A 19,198-nucleotide genomic window follows, 5' to 3' on the forward strand; every position below is an offset into this window, starting at 1 on the left:
GTGGATTAAAAGCCTTGAGATCCTTTCTTACGATGGCCCCGTTTCCATAGGTATGGTCAAACTACTTAGGTTTGTTTTGAGGTTTTTTGTTTTGCTTTGTTGTTACTGTTGTTTTGAGAGCCACAAAAAGTTTCATGAAGCTCTTCTGGTTTTAATTGTTCTTCATTTATTTCATATCCTTTCCAGAAACAGTTTCCTCTTTCTGGTAATAAATAGAAAAGTGCTTCAAACAAATTTTAACTCCTTGGTACTCTTTTTTTTATTTTTTTTTTAGAACTTTTGGGAGAAGATTTCTTTACAAAAGCAGAAGTCATTCCCTTGATTGGAAGATACAGTTGAGGCTAATTTTTTAACAGGCAGGATCACCCTCAAAATCTGGGTTGGTTAGGGATTTTTACAACCAGAAACAATCTAAATGTAATTGTCTTATCAGGATTTCAGTGAAGTAAAGTGATACTTGTCTCAATTCCTCCACCTGTCCTGCTCTAACACTTAGATGTTGTTGATATTTCTGAAGTCAGATAAGAGGAAAGATAGATATTTTTGCTTATTGGCTGTACTAGCCCTGTTCTCAGTGCAGCTATCTGATGCTAGGCATTGCTTTTAAGCAACTTAATATAATTGCTAATTTTATTCGGACTCAATTCTGGGAAGATGGCTGCAAAATCCCATAGTTTCTTTCTCTCCAACTTCTAATTTCAACCCATTGAGTCTCCTGAAACAAGGGGGTTGATGGTCCAGCCCAGCTATTGGGTTGCCTAGAGGCTGCCAATGAGACTGTGTTCTGAGACTCCCTGCTTCTGGTTGGAAGGGAGCCTGGGGACCAGCCTACAGGAGTCTTAGGGGAGACCCTGAATTGTGTGGATCCTGAGAAATGCTTGGCTTGCAGAGATCCCTGGCCCCCCTGGGGAAAGGGCAGCATTGGAAACTCAGGGCTTCCGTTTTCCTGCTTTGACTGAAATGTGAGAACTTCCTCAGTCTTGAAATTTGGGCCAAGTTTTCTGTATCCTGAAGTTGAGCAGGTGTTTGGCCTGTAGTTTCACTGGCAAGGATGGCTGATACACTGTCTACCTTCTCTGGGCATCAACCACCTGAAGAGACAGTGATGGAGAATCAACCAGCAGATGAGAAAAACAACCCTGTACACAACCCTGATTCACCAGCGGTCAGATGGGAGAGAAACCAGAACAACCAGAAGTAAGCTATCCAAGGAGACAGAACCCCTCCTGAGGGAAATCTAGCAAGAGCAATGCAAGGAAATTCTAGCCAAGCCAAAAAAGACCTTGAGGAACTAAAAGCGTGATTTTCCCAGACTAAAAAAAAAGTTGTCTTTATGGATATTTGAAATCATCCCCTGGAGAGCAAGTGAGTGAAGCACTGTTGTTGTTCAGCGGCTCAGTCATGTCCGATTCTTTGAGACCCCATGGACTGTGGCACGCCAGGTTCATGTGTCCTCCACCATCTCCCGGAATTTATGCAAATTCCCGTCCATTGAGTCAGTGATGCTATCTGTCTGTCTCATCCTCTGCCACCTGCTTTCCTTTTGGCCTTCAATCTTCCCTAGCGACAGGGTCTTCCCATCAGGTGGTCAAAATATTGGAGCTCCAGCTTCAGTGTCAGTCCTTCCAATAAATAAAGGGTTGATTTCCTTTAGGATTGACTGGTTTGATCTCTTTTCAATCCAGCGGACTTCTCCAGCACCATAATTCAAAAGCATCAGTTCTTTGGTCCTCAGCCTCCTTATGGTCCAGCTTTCACATCTGCATGTGACTACTGGGAAAACCACAGCTTTGAGTCTGCGAACCTCTGTCAACAAAGTGATGTCTCCACTTTTTAATATGCTGTCTAGGTTTATCATAGCTTTCCCTCCAAGGAGCAAGCGTCTTTTAATTTTATGGCTACAGTCATCATCTGTAGTGATTTTGGAGCCCAAGAAAATAAGATCTGTCACTGCTTCCACTTTTGCCCCCTTTTTTTTTGCCATGAAGTGATGGAACTGGATGCCACAATCTTAGTGTTTTGAATGTTGAGTTTTAAGCCAGATTTTTCACTCTCCTTTTTCACCTTCATCAAGAAGCTGTTTAGCTCCTCTTCACTTTTTGCCATTAGAGTGGTGGTATGTGCATATCTGAGGTTATTGCTGTTTCTCCCTGCAATCTTGATTCCAGCTTGGGATTAATCCAGCCCAGCATTTCACCTGACATACCTGCAAAGAAGTTCAATAAACAGGGTGACAGTATACACCCTTCTTGTATTCCTTTCCCAGTTTTGAACCAGTCTGTTGTTCCATGTCCAGTTCTAACTATTGCTCCTTGTGTGAGTGAAGCCATGGACCCACACAAAAACAAGTCCTAGAAGAAATCAGGAGGGAAATTAAAGGCAGTTAATACACATGCAGAGGCGGTTCAGCATGAATACTCGGCAGTCCAGAAGTATAAAAGGGGCAAAACTGAACCAGTGGGTGCACACTCAACATATGGAATTTTCCAAGCTGCAGATTAAAAGGGCCCACCATGTTCTGTGCATTGATGAGCGAAGATACACAACAGGAACAATCAGATTCAAAAAATCCCTAAATCGCAGGGAATCTTGCAAAATGTAAGAAAGAAGAGCCAGAAGACATTGGAGTAATCTGTACAGATGACTAAGAAAATAGGGCTGTGCGGAGTCATCCTTAAAACAGACACACAGAAAAATCACCTAGTCCATCAAGATAAGTTTCTGTTCCATATCCACTCCATCACACTTTCTAATTTACTTCTTCATAGCATTATCAGTCTTCAAAATTCTCATCCATTCCTGTTTCATGTTTATTGTCTCCCCTGCTAGAATGTAAGATGCTCGAACAGCAGGGAATGTGTTTCCTGTACATTTAGCTCTTAAAACAAATATTAATTGACCACTTGAAGTTTTAGAGCTTAAAGCTTTTTTTTTTTTAACAATATTTTATAAGAGGTAGATATTTTCAGTCTAAAGCTATAGGATTTTTAAAAGTTGCCTCATATCAAGTTTTTACCAGAGAAGTGAGTCTTATTTTTTTACTTTTTGTTGTTGTTGTTGTTCAAAAGGTAAGATTTTTTTTTTAAGATCTATAGACATGTTATTCAAGATTTTAACTCTGGAGAAGAAATATGAGAAGCACTGTTCTGATTATGTTGCTATTAAAGTATATTTCTCTTTATTTCTTGATAAGAGTTTAAAAACAAAAAACAAAACTCCAAAGCAAGAATGCTCTCTTTTTCTAAAAATATGTATGTTTGAATGTATTTCCATCTGGTCAAATGGGTGGCTGCTGTGTGGTAGGACTGAGTTAGTTCTTTGGTTTACACACAAAGGTGATGAAGCACCTCCTGTGTAACAGGTTCTGGTGTTGAGGGTCTCCTGTGTGCTCACAGAGCAGCAGAATGCCTCTCAGGGCTCCTTGTGCAGAGAGGCAGGATAGCCTGGTGGTAAAAGCCTCCAGAGCTGGAATGCCTTGGTCTGAATACTGTATCCCCCAGCACAACAGGAAGGTAACATAATCCTCTAATTTTCAGATTGTTTTAATATAGTATGATACTCATGATGCTAAATATCTAATCAGTATTTTTATTTAAAAGGCATAAAATGTGAATGAAAATAGAACAAAAGGAAGTGTTCTTCAAAAACCTTGATATAGCAAAGACAGGTTCAATCAGAATTGAGTTGCCCAGAGCCATTTCAAGAACAGCTGTCAAGTAAAAAAAAAAAAAGAAGAAGAAGAAGAAGAGAAAAAGCACCACAGAGGATACAAGCAGAGTAAAAGAAAGAATGTGTCAATAATAAACAAAAGAACCCAACAGGCCCAGAGTCCAGTGCATGAGGCCAACAGCTGAGTAACCTCAGGCAAATCACAAAAATTCTCAACCTAAAGGGTCTTGTCTGTGTGAGTTAAATAGGTTATTCATGGCTCAGTTCAGTTCAGTTCAGTCACTCAGTTGTGTCTGACTCTGTGACCCCATGAACCGCAGCACCCCAGGCCTCTCTGTCCATCACCAACTCCCATGAGTCCACCCAAACCCATGTCCATTGAGTCAGTGATGCCATCCAACCATCTCATCCTCTGTCGTCCCCTTCTCCTCCTGCCCTCAATCTTTCCCAGCATCAGGGTCTTTTCAAATGAGTCAGCTCTTCGCATCAGGTGGCCAAAGTATTGAAGTTTCAGCTTCAGCATCAGTCCTTCCAATTATCACCCTGGACTGATCTCCTTCAGAATGGACTGGTTGGATCTCCTTGCAGTCCAAGGGACTCTCAAGAGTCTTCTCCAACACCACAGTTCAAAACCATCAATTCTTTAGCACTCAGCCTTCTTCACAGTCCAACTCTCACATCCATACATGACCACTGGAAAAACCATAGCCTTGACTAGATGGACCTTTGTTGGCAACGTAATGTCTCTGCTTTTCAATATGCTGTCTAGGTTGGTCATAACTTTCCTTCCAAGGAGTAAGCATCTTTTAATTTCATGGCTACAATCACCATCTGCAGTGATTTTGGAGCCCTGTATGAGTTAAACACAAACATGCAAATCAAATTCCTCAGAATAGTGCCTACCATATAATAAGCATTCATAAATACAGTATTTGTTTTATTAGTTTTTTAAAAGGGCCTCCCTGATGGCTCAGGCTGTAAAGAATCTGCCTGTAATTCAGGACACATGGGTTGTTTTTTTTTTAATTAATTTTTTTAAATTTAATTTTAAAATCTTTAATTCTTACATGTGCTCCCAAACATGAACCCCCCTCCCACCTCCCTCCCCATAACATCTCTGTGGGTCATCCCCATGCACCAGCCCCAAGCATGCTGTATCCTGCATCAGACATAGACTGGCGATTCAATTCTTACATGATAGTATACATGATAGAATGCCATTCTCCCAAGTCATCCCCCCCTCTCCCTCTCCCTCTGAGTCCAAAAGTCCGTTATACACCGCTGTGTCTTTTTTCCTGTCTTGCATACAGGGTCGTCATTGCCATCTTTCTAAATTCCATATATATGTGTTAGTATACTGTATTGGTGTTTTTCTTTCTGGCTTACTTCACTCTGTATAATCGGCTCCAGTTTCATCCATCTCATCAGAACTGATTCAAATGAATTCTTTTTAATGGCTGAGTAATACTCCATTGTGTACATGTACCAAAGCTTTGTTATCCATTCATCTGCTGATGGACATCTAGGTTGTTTCCATGTCCTGGCTATTATAAACAGTGCTGCGATGAACATTGGGGTACATGTGTCTCTTTCAATTCTGGTTTCCTCGATGTGTATGCCCAGCAGTGGGATTGCTGGGTCATAAGGTAGTTCTATTTGCAATTTTTTAAGGAATCTCCACACTGTTCTCCATAGTGGCTGTACTAGTTTGCATTCCCACCAACAGTGTAGGAGGGTTCCCTTTTCTCCACACCCTCTCCAGCATTTATTGCTTGCAGATTTTTGGATCGCAGCCATTCTGACTGGTGTGAAGTGGTACCTCATTGTGGTTTTGATTTGCATTTCTCTGATAATGAGTGATGTTGAGCATCTTTTCATGTGTTTGTTAGCCATCTGTATGTCTTCTTTGGAGAAATGTCTATTTAGTTCTTTGGCCCATTTTTTGATTGGGTCGTTTATTTTTTTGGAATTGAGCTGCATAAGTTGCTTGTATATTTTTGAGATTAGTTGTTTGTCAGTTGCTTCATTTGCTATTATTTTCTCCCATTCAGAAGGCTGTCTTTGACACATGGGTTTGATACTTGAGTTGGGAAGATCCCCTGGAGAAGGAAATGGTTACTCTCTCCAGTATTCTTAGCTGGAGAATCCCATGGACAGAGGAGTCCAGCTGGCTGCAGTCCATGGGGTCTCAAAGAGCCAGACATGACTGAGCAACTAACACTTTAACTTTAAAAAGAGAGAAAAAATGCAAATGTTGGTGTCCACATATGTGCAGCAGAGGGAAGAGGAATCCTACTGTTTTATGATCTTGTTGAGTGGGTGGATGCATCATAGGCTGATACCATTTGAATGGTAAAAACCTAAAATTAATGCCCCTTGTTTAGATTTCATGCTTGCCAAGCATGAAATATCTTCTCCACTGTAAAATTATGAATTAATATTTTGACATTCAAACCAATCTCTGCCCCGCAGTAATTCCATCTTAACCTAATGCTCATTAAAATGGGGAAGGGTTATCTAGCTATAGGGGATGCACACTGTCTCAGTCCGAGTGATAGGTGGACAGTGCGACAGGGAGTAAAGGCAGCATGGAGGTGAGAGTTTTCACTGCTGGACATGAGGAAGTAGACTGCCTAATGGCTTTGAGATACAGCCTCTTACGTAATATCTGCAGGAACCCAGATCAGTTCATTATCAGACCCATTCTTGTAGAAGCTTTAATGATTTCCAGAGAGTGCTCAGTGTATGTAATTAGCCATGCTTAAACACTTGTCTTCATTAACCTGGGATATGTCACCAGTAGTTGTGGAAAGGCTTCGTGAATGTCTTGTAATAAAGACAGAAGCAAAAGGAATTTAGTAGCTGAGTACGTATTCCTGCTGTGTCATCAAGACTTGGACTATTGCACTGTGGCACTGGCTGTTTGCACCTTCTCTGTTATCAGTACTGCCACGTCTCTTTGGCTTCACAGAACACAGCGATGTGGACCAGGAGACAGCACTGGCGGGCGCACAGGGCTTCCTGGGCTGTCTGTCTGCTGTGCAGGTCAGCCACGTGGCCCCGCTGAAGGCCGCTCTGCAGCCCAGCCGCCCAGCCCCCATCACCATCTCAGGACACGTGACGGAGTCCAGCTGTGTGGCCCAGGCTGGCACTGATGCCACATCTAGGGAGAGGACACACTCCTTTGCAGGTGGCGTATGGCTTTTCCTTTACCCAGTCGCAAACAGTATATCCACTGAATATTAAAATCTTCTGATGTTTCTGTGATGCTGTGTTCCCAAAATGATTTCTTTTTCCTTAATTTATTTTTAATTGAAGAATGATTACAATATTGTGTTGGTTGGGCTTTCCTGGTGGATTAGACGGTAAAGAATCCACCTGGCATGCAGGGGACCCAGGTTTGATCTCTGGGTCGGGAAGATCCCCTGGAGAAGGGAATGAGGACCCGCTCCAGTTTTCTTGTCTGGGGAATTCCATGAACAGGCTAACAGGCTACAGTCCATGGGGTCGCAGAGCCAGACAAGACTGAGTGACTAACATTCTCACTTTTCCTTGTGTTGGTTTTTGCCATACATCAACATGAAACAGCCATAAGTATTTGAAATGGATTCTTAAAACTGGTTTATAATTTTATTTTATTTAAATATAAATTTAACCTTTGATTTTTTCCCATTTCTTTTTTAGATTCTCAATTCTCAATTCCTTATTCATATGGGCCTTTGCATGTGGGTATTGCATAAGTTTACAGTTATAGACATCCCACATTGACCTCTATAATTCTGTTCTGATTTAAACTGTTTATGAATTTTTAAAAAGTCTTTTTACTCTGCTATATCACCCCATTCCCCTCTTTTTTGTCCTTTAATGTAGATCATTCTGGAACAAGAGATGACAGAGAACCCCTCACTAATACAATCAAAAGTGACTCTGCAGTCATTGGAGGTAACAGAAAGCGTGAATGAGCTCTTCTTCGGTACTTAATATCGTTGCTAATAACGGTGAATATTTAGCATTATAGACACAATAAGGCTGCTGGTAAAGAATCTGCCTGCCAATATAGGAGATGCAGGTTCTATCCCTGAGTATAGAAGGTTCCCTGGAGAAGGAAGTGGCAACCCACTCCAGTATTCTTGCCTGGGAAATTTATGGACGGAGGAGCCTGGCGGGCTACAGTCCACGGGGTCCGTAAAGAGTCAGACACTGAGCAGACAGTACATGAAGAGTTATCAGTGAATCCTGAGGTCAGGAAGGTGGTTTATTATTTGTATTGGATTGTCACATAGTCTTCCTAAATTTGCAGCTTCCTTGGAGATTTCCAGTATAAATAATTGATAATTTCACTGAAACACCACACTCAAGTATTAGTATTAGATATTCATTAGGACATAGTACTAATAATGAATATCATTCAGCTTTATAATGGCCATTTGTACTCCCTAGGGTGTTCTGATTGTATTTAAGGAAGTGTCATTTTTTGGTTTCTTGGACACATCGCTGCTTCTGCAAGAATTTATACAACTAGTTGGAAAATTCTGAGATGAACATTAAAAGCATGTGTTTATTGTTGCCTTAATGCTTAATAAAGGGGATTACTTTCATGGTTTAGATGCTCCTCTCAATGAATATTACAGGTGTATTTGCATTTTATCAAATACTAAGCTAATGGAATAAAAGTGGTTTATTACTTATTTTAAATTGCAAAATTAGCACCAAAAAATTTAAATATATCTTCCTGGCAGTAGAGTAGCATATTCTCTGAGACATAATTTATTCAAAACCAAGCCCCCACATAAACCTTTTTCTTCCTGATTAATGGTTTTCAGAATATTATTAATCATATTATTGAAATATTAAATGGTTCACCTTTTCTCCATATTCTGCAAATGATATAGAAAGTAAGCAATTATTTTATTATTTTGCCAAGTAATGTGATTAGACATATACTTGACCAGCTTATGTGGGCTTATAATTGATCCATTTGGTTCTCTACTTTTTACACCCTTACTTACGTAGACATCAGCTTCCTTTAAGTACTTAGAATTTTATTTAGACAGAATAGTACTGATCAAAATTTGTGAGAATATTAAAATCCCCATTGCTTTTTCATTTGTTTTATTTTTTGTCAAATTAATGGTATATAAATAAAAGATGCATAAAATAGGCTCCTCACCCTGTTAGAAAAGTAGTTAAAATCTGCATGTGTAAAATAAATATATTAATATTGCATTAAAACATTAAATGGTAAAAACTCTAAATTTAAAGTTATACCATTTATCAATACAATGTGCTCAACATTTCAAATTGGGACTCCTAGTCAAACAAATTGTCTCAGTCTCATAATGAAGAGGAAAAGTTAAAATTTTACATAACCTCCTGTTTGTTCTGTCTCTGTAACTCAGCTTGCTCCTTGCAAAGTCTGGATCACGTAGGTCACGTAGTCTTGGAAAATGGGGATTTCAATACTAGGAACTGGAGCTTATCTCACTCACCTTGTCCTGCTCTTTGCAATTGCCGCCCAGCCCCTGCAAATCTGCTTAATCATGCCTGTCCCTGTAAAGGTCAGGTATTCCCCTTCCCGTCTTGACCGCTATTCCCATGCATGCAAAACCCCCTAGTTTAAACCAGCCTATTAGCAGCTAGTGTTGCCCACTATAGTCTGCCTATAAAAACTCCATAACCCCTTTGTTCCGGGCTCAGAGCTTGGAGTGTTAACTCCTCTGCGCCTGCTGGCGTAGTAAACCTGAGTTCTCCAACTCTCCAAGTGTGGTGCTTGGTTTCTCGATTACTGGTTTCTGCAACAATAATGGTGCTTTTACTGTATATTTCCTATACATGCATAAATATAGTATGAATATAGGGAGATGCAGATACAGAGTTATTATGTAGTCGTGCCAATGTTAGAGCAAGTATTTACTCTTTTTATCATACCTTTGGCAAAGATTACTGGCAAGATTTGCAGAGTACAGGAAGAAGTGTGTTTATAAGTTATTCTGTGTTATTCTAGAATGGAAGCAAGTTGTAGGTCGTGTGTGAAATTCTCACTTGACTCAGATGCATAGGGCAGAGCAAGACTCTGTGGAAGGTTTGCTGCTCAGGGTCTCCCCAGGGCCTCTGGATCCAGTGGTGCCTGCTTTTGATCACGGCAGGGACTGAGCTTCAGAAGCAGAGCAGCGGGTTGTGGCCATCTAAGCTCCAAAGGCCTTGTCTGGGATCACATGCAGTTCATCTGCTAAATCACAGAATACCATTCTCTAGCGTGTTTCTCCATCTGCTAGCATTGTGGTAGATTTCAACTGGTCTTCTTACTCTTAACTTGCATCCACTGTATAACATGAGTCAGTCCATTTAAGTATATTCTAATTGGCCAATTCTCCTATGTTTTACATTTTAGGCAATCTTTTTCTTGAATTATAAACAGCAAATAAATAAACAGGGTGAAGTGGGGAAATTGATTTAATAAGACATTTAAAACTGGTGACTCAGACACTAGAGAGAGTTTCTGGTCAGACTTCACAGATATGAATGGTCAGGTTGAGAAAGCAAGCTACGTAATTTCATCATAAAACACATTCACACAGAACTTCAGATAGTAATGTCACAGAATGCAGCAGGTGGTCATATTTCATTTATAATATCTTTTTTCCTTTTTTTTCTGGTGTATCATGTTAAATCAAGGTTTTTCTTGGACTTAACAAACCCTGACATAACGCTGTCTCTAATTCAGTTCAGTTCAGTCACTCAATTGTGTCCAGCTCTTTGTGACCCCATAGACTGCAGCACGCCAGGCCTCCTTGTCCATCACCAACTCCTGGAGCGTGTTCAAACTCATGTCCATTGAGTTGGTGATGCCATCCAACCACCTCATCCTCTCCCCTCATCCTTGTCCCCTTGTCCTCCTGCTTTCAATCTTTCCCAGGATCAGAGTCTTTTCTAATGAGTCAGTTCTTTGCATCAGGTGGCCAAATAATATAAACTGTCTCCAATCACAAGAGATAAATCACATGCATGGAGCAAACCCATTCGAGAGCCCATCCATGATTTTGTCTGCAGTAGCCTGCTGTCTGTGTGGGCTTCCCAAGTGGTGCTGGTGGTAAAGAATCCCCCTGCCAACGCAGGAGACACAGGAGATGCAGGAAATATGGGCTTGATCCCTGGGTCAGAAAGATCCACTAGGCTAGGAAATAGCACCCCATTCCAGTATTCTTGCCTGGAAAATGATGTGGGCAGAGGAGCCTGGCAGACTACAGTCCATGGACCTGCAAAGAGTTGGACACGATTAAGCAGAGCACAGCAACGCAGCCTACTGTCTGTACCTACTTCGTCAGCTTTCTCCATTGAAATTGTTTAGGATTTCTTTCTTTAAACCAGAAGCCTAAACCAAGCAATAGAATACTGATAATAACTCATTACTTTTCTAAGATGAGAGGCAAAATATATGACAACAAATGGATGTTCTGATTTCAATTATTCTTTATTAATATAACAAAAAAAACCCAATTATATCCATTAGAAAATTCTTCAGATTTCAATACAGAATTCACTTATCAGATTTATGTTAGATCTATCAGCAAGGAATTGCTATCCCTTTCAGATAAAGCTGACATAGCCAAAAATCAGCTTAGCCCCTAGCAATATTATTGGCTGTAGTCACTCTGCCCATCAGGTCATGTACTCTAGAATCCATTGTGACTGATGAGGACCTTTGAAGTTTCTGCTGTCCCTCTCAGATAAGTGTGTCATAGCCAAAAATCGGCTTAGCCCCTGGCAATACTATTAGCTGTAGTCAATCTGCCCATCAGATCATGTACTCGAGAATCCATTGTGACTGATGAGGACCTTCGAAGTTTTGGTTTCAGTTGGAGTTATTAGAGTTGTTTACACCTACTTTAAACTAGAGCAAAGAGTCCTTCTTTTATGATATGAGACTCCATCCATCTTGCTGTTTCCGTTGTACTTATTTTCATCTGAAAACACTATGTTAACACAGCCGCTGATTTCACCAGAAGAGTCTAAGTATGAGGAACTCTCAAACTTGTGACAGACAACAGTTTTCCAAATTCTACTTTTCATTTGAAAACTTGGCTTTGATCATTGGCATCCTACACTGTCAGTTGTTTATCTTGAAGTGACAGATTTACTTCATTTTAGAGAAAATTTCTGCCAGATATCCAAGTTAAAACAACCACAGTTTATCTGTCAGTCGTTCTTTCCAATAAAAACAGTGTTCTTTACAGGAAAAAGCAACTAGTTCAGCTCATAACTCAACTGAATGTTCACACTGGCCTTCTTCTGGAGACAGCTACCATAACTTCAGTCTGCACTAGAAGTATCAGTACTTTACAAATACTTTCCATTTCAACACACAAAATGTTAGAAAGTCTTATGGGCAAAGGCCACAGTTTGACAAAATATAATTTTTAGTGCTTCATCAAGGATATTCTTAAATGAAGCCGGCAGAGCAGTGCCTGCTTACTTTATGAATTCAGTGACCATTTTGAAAGTTTGGTGACCTTGCCTTAGTTCATGTTAAGGTACCAGGAACTCTACCTAACCTTGCTTTGTTCTCTAAGTGCACACGTCAACACGGTGAAAAAGGCATCTTAGAGTTATTACGGATAGCTTTGACCCTATGGGCCTCCTCAAAGTGTTCCAGGAACTATCAAGGATTCAGAGATCTCACTTTGAAGATAACTGACTTAACGTAATGCCAGAATTGGTATCCAATTAGCATAGCTAACCACTGTGGTATTTAAATTTTTTATTTACAATCAGATATCTCAAAAAATCAATATTCTTAATAGAGATATAATCTCACCTATGTATCAGGATCGATATATTTCATAGTAAGGATTATTCATACAAAACTTGTTCTTGCTATTTAGAGATATAACAAATTATTGATAATCAACTTCATTAAAGTATTAACATTTAAGGGGATAAATTAGGAGATTGGGATCAACATATACACGCTACTATATGTAAAATAGATAACCAACAAGGATCTATTGTATAGTACAGGGACTTTACTCAATATTTTGTCATAACCTATAAAGGAAAAGAATTTGAAAAATAATAGATACACATGTATGTGTGTATATATATATAATGTATAATGGAATCATGCTATACACCTTAAACTAATACAACATTGTAAATCAACTAAAGTTCAGTTTTAAAATGTTCACATAATTAAGTATTAAAAACAAATTTAATTATTTTATGATGTTACTGCTACTATATAATTTCAAAATAACTAAACTTGTCTAGGTATTAATATGAGGTGACCCCATGGACTTAGAGATGTGTAGGTAATATATTATTAAAAAATTGTATATACAAATACACTAAATAATCCAGTATAATATGCATTCAGAATAAAAATGAAGGTGAGCCCATAAGACTGACAGAACTCAGAAGTAAACTCAACATATTTTGATAATACTTGATCCAGAAATGCCTGAGGTTTTTGATATTTCCAAATTACATATACTAGATGCTTGATTTTGGTAGAAAATAGTTTTATTATGATTTCTTAAACAATGAAGTCTGTACAGTTTCTATTTGGACAACGGTTCTGATTTTGTGTTTCTCTTCTCTTCTCTCACTAGGTTTGATAGCTGTTGTGATCTTTATCTTGCTGTGCATCACTGCCATAGCTGTCCGCATTTATCAGCAGAAAAGGTTATACAAAAGAAATGAGGCAAAAAGGTCAGAGAATGTAGACAATGCTGAGGCTGTTTTGAAAAGTGAGCTTAATATACAAAATGCAGCCAGTGAAAATCAGAAAGAGTACTTCTTCTGATTGGCAGAGATGATTTACCGTATAATTACAATAGCCTGATTTAAAAGCCAGGGGCTCTCAAAGAACAAAAACCAAGTTCTCACACTGAATGTACAGGCAATGGATTTGCAGCACTGCCATGTTGCCAGACTCAAGATGGCTCCAGGAGGCCTCATCCATTGACTTATTTCCCACAGGGGTCATTCTGTATAACAAGGATTAGATATTGCTGTTAATTTCCAGCCATTCTGATACAATCTAAAGCAGAAGTTTAACTCCCTTGAGAGCTACAGTTTTTCAGTGTGAAAACTGTAGCGCTAGCCTCTCAACCACGTGCTACCTAAGTTGTGTTAGAGGTGAAAATCAAAATTGGACTATAATGACCTTGCTTTATTTGAGAACATATGCTGTGTTTGCTTTGGTGTCCCCATGGTGTTATTCATAGACCTGGAAATGCTTCTAAGATCCTGTTTGGCTGGTGTTTGCATCTTCAGTGGCCAAAAGTATATAAACCCCTTTGCCTTTCTCTGTATTGCATTCAATACAATTTATCAATAGTCTGGAAAAATGTTTCTGTTTTCATTGGTTTGTTTGTATTGCTCTGTTTCGATTTGACTGTTTTTAATGATTTTGAAAACATGAGGTTTTGCGTGTAAGGATCCAGCTCTGAACATAAAATTTGTATGTAACAAGACTCAGAAAGTGCATTGGTCATCAGTATGTGATGTCTTGCCTTTAAAACTTTTCTGTCTAATTTGTTATCATGGTTTGGTATTGGTAATAGTCAAGAACCTGGTTAATGCCCATTTCCCGAAGAATGTGAAATGTTTGCAAGTAAACTTGTTGATAAAACACACACACACACAATTCTTAACACTGCAAAGAATTATTTTTTATTTACAACTGTAATGTCTCAAATGAAATATATTTCTGAGAATATTTTCCCCAAATCCTATGTAAGTTTTCTTTATAGGTTTATAATTCTGTTTTTCTAAAGTATATCACCCACTTTTCTTTGATCTCTATTCACTATATACCATGGAGCATCTTCTTATGTATTAGAAAAAGGAGACAATTTGACGTGTAAGCTCCATTCTTCATTCTAAATTATATCCCCCACTTCAGTATATATTTAGCTATGTACTAATCTCCAGGGCATACTTTTTGGAATATAAGCTTCAGTCATGCCCCCTTTTTTTGCAAAACCAGTAGAGTTGTTAAAGTGTGTTCCTTCTAAGGGGTGATGGCATATTATATGTTATGTTCTATCATTTTAGTTACTTCTCATTTATGATGATGGAGTAAATTTCTCAAAAAGAACCAAAAATCAATATAACTTACTAACTAGTACATTCTGATTAGGAGATATATACATGCCTGAAATTCAAATAATTATCAATCACTTTATGAAACCGTTACAGTAATTACCTTTGAGGCCATGTGAACAAGGTGTTTTCATATAGCTATCCTTGAGTTCCACAAGCCAATTATATAGCAAAGGCACTTTGGCATTTATACTCACACTTTTCAGGTGTCTGCCAAGGAAAAATTAGATGCTTTAGTTTGTCTGCACCAGAACAATTTGGAAATACGTAAAGTGAACGTTTTTTCCCTTATTTTCCCTCTTAACTCTCCTCATAAAACCCGCCTGTCCTTTCTCATAGCACTGTATTCATTTTGATGTTTCTGTAAATGCTTGACTAAATCTTTCCTAACCATGGTTTATGAAAGACCTATATGGATACATGGCATTCTTTTTCTTTAAAGTCCTGTGGTAGCTGCCAAGGGGTTGAACACCAAAATGGTAGTTTTCATTTGATTCAAAGCTGAATACAATCGTTAACAGCCCTGAATCTTTTACACGTGTTCTGGTTATTTAGTGACAGTGTTAACCTGGTTGGAGCTGGAAGGTAGACAGGCTTATAGACAGTGAAGCCTCACAGTACTCTGTGGTCTGCACTGCTAGGTTTAACATTATGGCATTAAAACGCACTGATATATCATACGCCATGACTTTCATTCCCTGGTTTGTAATCTGTTCCTTCTTTTTTCTTAATAAAATGCATTTTTGAAGTAAAATGCAGAATATATTTTGAGATGTTGTATAAAAGTTTCAAATGAGGGAATTATACTGGATTTTTTTTTCTCAAAACAGTAAAAAGATGTGTAAATGTATGCCTTCTTTATTGGTGTTTGTGACTTTTTTAAACTTTTTGGTACACCTCTTGATTATTATGAATTGTTAACAAAAGTTGCATTTATAATGTACTTTTCCTTTTAACTAGACTCAGAAATGAAAGAAAATATACAAAAGTGTTTCCTGATTGTAACAAGGAAGTTGAACTAGATTTTACATTTTTCCAGAGAACAACAATTTGACTGTTAGCAGTTGTTTGCTGAAAGGCTATTTATGTTTAAATTGGGTGATATCCTTTTACTTCTGCAGAGAACTTGGCCAATGAACCCTATATATATGCATAGGATCATATGTAAGAATATAGCACAGCCTGCTGAAATATAAAAGTTTAAAAATTCTTTATTGGTTATTTCAAGTGACACAAATGAAAACAATATGTAATTAACATTCTCTTTTGAGAAGACCAAATTTCTCAAATGTCATTAAATTCAAATATGAAATAAAATGGACTTAGCATGGCACATGAAATAAGGGTCACACCTGGGAAATGACATCTTAATTTTGTAGAAACTATATCTGCCCTAGGAAATAGTTCCATTTTAAAAAATCTTTTCCCCAGTGTTGCTCTTTAAAGCAAATTTAATAAATTCTTTAGACAGTAAGTTAGAGACAATAACCAGAAGAAGAAGAACCCAGACAACAACCAGACAGAAGTTAAGCATTCCAGATTATCTCTCACCAGGTGGTATTATCCTTCGTCTATTAAAAAAAGTAATCCTTGAAACAGAGGCCGTCATGCGACTGGTGATCACTGGTATATTATTTAGTGTGAAAAGGTCAGTTTTACAGATGAAAAGTCTGAGGTGCATATATATGAGGCTATATGGTTATATTCCCAAGAGGACGTATATTAATAGTACTGTGTAAGTGGTGAGGCTGTGACAAGAATTTCATTTTTGCTATACTTTGCTGATAATTAGTGCCTTGAAGACCTGAAGTTTTGATAGTTATTTAGTGGTATAGAAAATTTGGAGGATCTTGGTTTCCTTTTTGTCCAAGTTCTAGTTCTAGATCTTTTCCATATTTAAAATGAACATAAACCTTTGTTTGATAGGTCATTGCCATTGATAGACTTAGTTTTCTTAAAAAAAAATATTTATTAAGCTTATGGTTCTTGACCCTAGGAGAGATATTTTAACTGAAACATAGGTAGTCTTTATGAAATACACAATATGAATTGGATCTGACTGAGTCATTTCAAATGTTTTCCATATGGTAGAAGGTGACACATTTCATTAAAATATGTTTTGTTGATTGATTTCCCAATCCACATATCAACTAAATGATTAATCTAACTAAATAATACAGTTTTACAGATGCATTTAATAAGTCCTGCTTTTAAAGTCTTCTACTTTTCCAAAGTTCAGATAATGGAGAGTGGTAACAGGGAAGAAAAAATTCAGCAGCTGCCTGTGTGTTTGGAAGGTATGTGAATGAGCACATGCATGTTTACAAGGAAGACTGTGAGGAGCAAGAAAATATGAACAGTTTGCACATAATGTGGTAAGAGAGTTGGACTTCTGGTGTGTCAATAACTTCCCCAGAGTGTGGTTTTGACGATTGGAAAATGCAAATAAAGTGGGAGAGAAAACCATCTGACCCACCATTGTAATGGCTTTTCTGGGGAAACCATTTTTTATTATTTTCCCTATTTATAGTATTATATTTAAAATTTAAGATACATGCATATATTTTAAATCTCAAGTAGTACAAGACATCTTACAAGGGAAAATAGCCCTGCACTGCCCTATCCCCTGCCGTATTATGTTCAACTCCTTTAGCTGTCACTTTTCAGCTCTCTCCATGTTTCTTAATTACATTCCTAACAGGCTGAGTTCTCTGGGAAAGCAAACTCTTGAGGCAGAGATTGTCATGAAGGAAATTTACTAGGGAGTAATGTAGAGGTCAACATCTGAGAAAAGAATGCAGAGTGGGCTGGATGGAGAGGTTGGTGCCATCACAACAGACTCAGCCCACCCTGTGAATGTGGTCCTTTAAAGAAGTCTTGAACTGGGGAGGCTGGGGCGTTATAACTCCCGTACTCATCAACACTGAAATTTGAATTTCACGTGATTTCCACTCCAGCATCATCAAATGTTTCTGTTTTGATTTCTTCCCCCTCCCTACAATCATTTAAAGGTGTATAAACTATTCTTGGCTGACAGGCCTTACAAACATAGGCAGTGAGTTGCATTTGGCCTGCTGTAGTTTGCTGATTCCTGCTTTCATTGGACAGTGGTAAATAAGTATATTTGCCTGCAAGACAGGAGATGCGGGTTCGATCCCTGGGTCAGGAAGGTCCCCTGGGGAAGGAAATGGCTACCCACTCCAGCATTCTTGCCTGGAAAATCCCATGGAGAGAGGAGCCTGGTGGGCTATACCCATGCAGTTGCAAGAGTCGGACATGATTTAGTGACTAAACTCCCGCCACCACCATCAGCCAGGCATTGGGTATTGACTGCTTGGTGACCAAGGCATCAACTTGGACAAACAACTCTCTTCAGCTTAGGTAGTTCCTGAAGAAGAAGGATAGACCTCTGATGAATCTGTTTCTCTTTTGCTACCACATCCTCATTTACTGTATTTTTCTTCATCCAACTAGCCAGATATCCTTTACTCCAGATCCTTTTTGGTTGAACTTTCCTAGAGAGGAGCCTGTATTCAGTTATCCTTTGTGCTTCTCTGTGTAAAATGACCTGAGGCCAGGTCACCGTCTGTCCCCATACTTCCTGAGTTAAGTATAGAATGTCTGGTACATTTCTTTGCATAAATTTGTCTTGCTTTCCTTCTGTGGAGGCAATGCAACTAGTGAATCTAGCTAGAGTGGACCCTAGGTTCCTTCCTTGGCTGTGACTTCCTGTCCCTCCTCTTGAGAAGAGATTGGAAATTCTCAAAACTTGATTTGCTCAGTGTTTTCATATGGAAAATTAGGAGCTCTAATGAGTTTTTTCTAAAGTCATTAAATCAGTAATATCTATTTTATCAAGACCAGTTCCCGTTATACTTCCTTGCATCACACCAGACTGATTTGTATTTGCTCATAATAAAATAACTTTCCTTCTCCATGTGCTGATACCAGACATGGTGTCGTGCTCATTGAACTAACACATCTGCTTTCAAACTGTTTGAGAAACTTTCTGATAAATTATATTACTGTGAAAGTTCATGTTTCTCTATATTTTCCAAAGGAGCAAATTAATTTTTAAACTGAGCAGTCAAATGACCTGTTCTTCCAAAGTACATGTGAAAAGAATATGGTTACAAATCACTATGATGATTAAGAGACTCTTTGCACAAATTTTTTTTCATTTGCTTAAGATATCTGACAAACTTTTCTTAGTAGAAAATCTGTAGCATCAAATAAATTTTTGGAGAATGACATCTTCTGGAATAGGGCTGTAATTCTATGAAGAATAAACCAAACATAACAAAGAGGCACATTTTATCATTCCAAAAACAATCAAAAATTAAACCTGACCAAACTAATTTAAACATCAGTTCAGTTCAGTTCAGTCACTCAGTTGTGTCCAACTCTTTGTGACCCCATGAAC

The 19,198-nt window shown here is 38.4% G+C and overlaps 1 protein-coding gene across 6 annotated transcripts in view; it reads left to right on the forward strand.

Moving 5' to 3' along the window:
* The window catches only part of CNTNAP4 (contactin associated protein family member 4), a 280,255-nt gene extending 266,784 nt beyond the window's left edge, over window positions 1-13,471 (forward strand). For 5 of the 6 annotated variants that reach the window (XM_068991747.1, XM_068991753.1, XM_068991752.1 and 2 more), the window contains 3 exons: window positions 6,641-6,859; window positions 7,540-7,611; window positions 13,278-13,471. In XM_068991747.1, the coding sequence (XP_068847848.1) occupies window positions 6,641-6,859; window positions 7,540-7,611; window positions 13,278-13,471 (485 nt within the window). The remainder of the gene's footprint in view (window positions 1-6,640; window positions 6,860-7,539; window positions 7,612-13,277) is intronic. The other variant, XM_068991751.1, reaches the window with a different exon arrangement.
* Window positions 13,472-19,198: the final 5,727 nt, after the last annotated feature.

Source organism: Capricornis sumatraensis, chromosome 20 (genome assembly GCF_032405125.1).
Source record: "Capricornis sumatraensis isolate serow.1 chromosome 20, serow.2, whole genome shotgun sequence".
NCBI classification, from domain to species: domain Eukaryota; kingdom Metazoa; phylum Chordata; class Mammalia; order Artiodactyla; family Bovidae; genus Capricornis; species Capricornis sumatraensis.